This window comes from Palaemon carinicauda, chromosome 2 (assembly GCF_036898095.1).
Source record: "Palaemon carinicauda isolate YSFRI2023 chromosome 2, ASM3689809v2, whole genome shotgun sequence".
NCBI lineage: Eukaryota > Metazoa > Arthropoda > Malacostraca > Decapoda > Palaemonidae > Palaemon > Palaemon carinicauda.
Genome location: NC_090726.1, coordinates 183,039,812 through 183,042,311, shown reverse-complemented (window position 1 = coordinate 183,042,311; position 2,500 = coordinate 183,039,812). Strand labels below are relative to the sequence as shown.

The following is a 2,500-nucleotide window of genomic DNA, read 5'->3' as shown; positions in this document are numbered from 1 at the left end:
TCATCATATTACTAGCCACTGCGGATTGATGATGGTGGGAGGCTTTTGTCTGATCGCTCACAGCAAACCAACCTAGTCCGGGTGGCCCTGATCATGGCTTTGCTGACTATGGCGATGCACAAACCGTTTCACCACGTTAAGGTATCCCCCTCAGAAAGTGTTTCATATATATATATATATATATATATATATATATATATATATATATATATATACTGTATATACTGTATATATACATATATACTGCATATGTATATATATATATATATATATATATATAGATATATAAACTGTATATATATATATATATATATATATATATATATATATATATATATATATGTATATATATGTGTGTGTGTGTATGTATATACTATAGCCTATGTATACTTACACAAATGTATATATGGTATATATATGTATATATCTAAAAAATATTTAGGTAGCATGTATATACTGTACTGTATATATATATATATATATATATATATATATATAGGCTATATATATATATATATATATATATATATATATATATATATATATATATATATATCGAAAAATAATAAAATTTAGATGTACATTATATATATTCAATGTTATATATAAAAATAAAAGCTAGATAAATCTCTAAGCGGTATGCACACATTTAACGATAAACTGTGTGCAACATTTATTTGAATTGAATACCTTGCTACCCACCGCTCATGTCTCCCGGGTCAAGATGGCGGCGGTCTTCACGTATGCGCTACCATTGGCCGATAGGGGTCTCGAGGCATCCAAGGTCCTTTAATTCCATTAAAGGACCTTGGAGGCATCTATATTAGGATAACCGTGACGAAATCTACGCTACGGGTATTTTTTTTTTAGTTTAGCCTCTCTCTTTGTTTCCTTCCCCTCTTCCTTTCGTTTATATGCAGTTGAGGTTCGATCAAAGCTTTCGAACGATGAATTTTGTCCTCACATAGATTAATAAAAGGACTACACAATAGGGAAAGAGTTACCCCTGCACTAATCAGATTACACTGGCTGCCGTAAAGGCGAGAATTGAATACAAGCTACTCTTACTAACGTTTAAGATACTGAACCAAAATGAACCAAAGTATCTAAAAGAATGCCTGAACAAATTAGAACTAGAAACAAATGTTAACATAAGACACATGAGTGACAAACATAGGCTATCTGAACCAAGAACAAATAGTAAGTTTGGTGAAAGGGCTTTTAGCTACTGTGCGCCTAGACATTATAATAAACTGCAAACTGAAATGAAGGATCTAAAAGGAGCAATTGAATTTAAGAAGAAACTAAAGACATTACTTTTCACAAGATCATATGATTTGGAAGATGCTACAATCAAAGAATTGTATAAGTTATAATGAAAATGTTTCGTTAGATGATTGATATGGACCCGCCCGAGAAGTAGTTCACTCGACTTCAGTGGGGAGTTGGATTTAAACCCAAAGCAAGTAAAACAAGTAAGTAACAAATGTTAGATAAGCATTACTCTTTGCAACACAAAATACATCCACCCAAGTTGCAGTACATTGAAATGTAGGAATGAACCTCGGGTAATGCGTATATAAATGCGTAGTATCACATATTTAGACCTTAGTGAAGTATATATTAACATGTAGGCTACATGTAGCCCTTTAACACTCATTTGATAAACAGTTCAATTGAAGCTTAGTTTCACAAAGTTTTGTTCCTATCAAAATGTTGTAATATGGTTTAAAATGAAAATCGGAAGCACATGACACCTGTTGGACGTCCAAGAAAAAATTAGAAGAATTGCTTTACGTAACTTACCATTCTGGCTGACGAGGACAGCCGCAGAAGCACAGGCCAGAAGCGTCGCTACCACAAATCCTGTGGGAAATCCCATTCTTCACAAACAATAATAATATCCTTCTGTGGTCATTCGTTTTTAGCTACTTTAGGTCGAGACGCAAAACGATGATGACTCCTTGACGATAAAATGTATAATCATCTTATCATTTCGAGGCCAGAGATAAAGGAACAAAGCTGATAAACAAACGATGATTTAGGAGTTTTTATCATTCTGTTTCAATCAGGTCTTTTGGTTTTATTTCTATCCGATTTTTTTTTCTATATGGGTGTTTGTGTGTATGTATGTATACTGTATATGTATGCATAATATCCATATTTCATATATGCATATATATATATATATATATATATATATATATATATATATATATATATATATATACATACATATATATATATATACATACATACACACACACACACACATATATATATATATATATATATATGTATATATATATATATATATATATATATATATATAGATAGATAGATAGATAGATAGAGATATAGACAGATATTCAGACACACACACACACACACACACACACACACACACATATATATATATATATATATATATATATATATATATATATATATATATATATATAATGGATGTGCATAATTATATTCCTTCCCACGACGAGAA

At 30.7% G+C, this 2,500-nt stretch overlaps 1 protein-coding gene across 1 annotated transcript in view; it reads right to left on the bottom strand.

The window, feature by feature from the left end:
* LOC137628595 (uncharacterized) overlaps window positions 1-1,972 on the bottom strand; it is a 21,994-nt gene extending 20,022 nt beyond the window's left edge. The window contains exon 1 of the mRNA XM_068359750.1: window positions 1,807-1,972. Within this exon, the coding sequence (XP_068215851.1) occupies window positions 1,807-1,882 (76 nt within the window). The 5' untranslated portion in view covers window positions 1,883-1,972. The remainder of the gene's footprint in view (window positions 1-1,806) is intronic.
* Window positions 1,973-2,500: the final 528 nt, after the last annotated feature.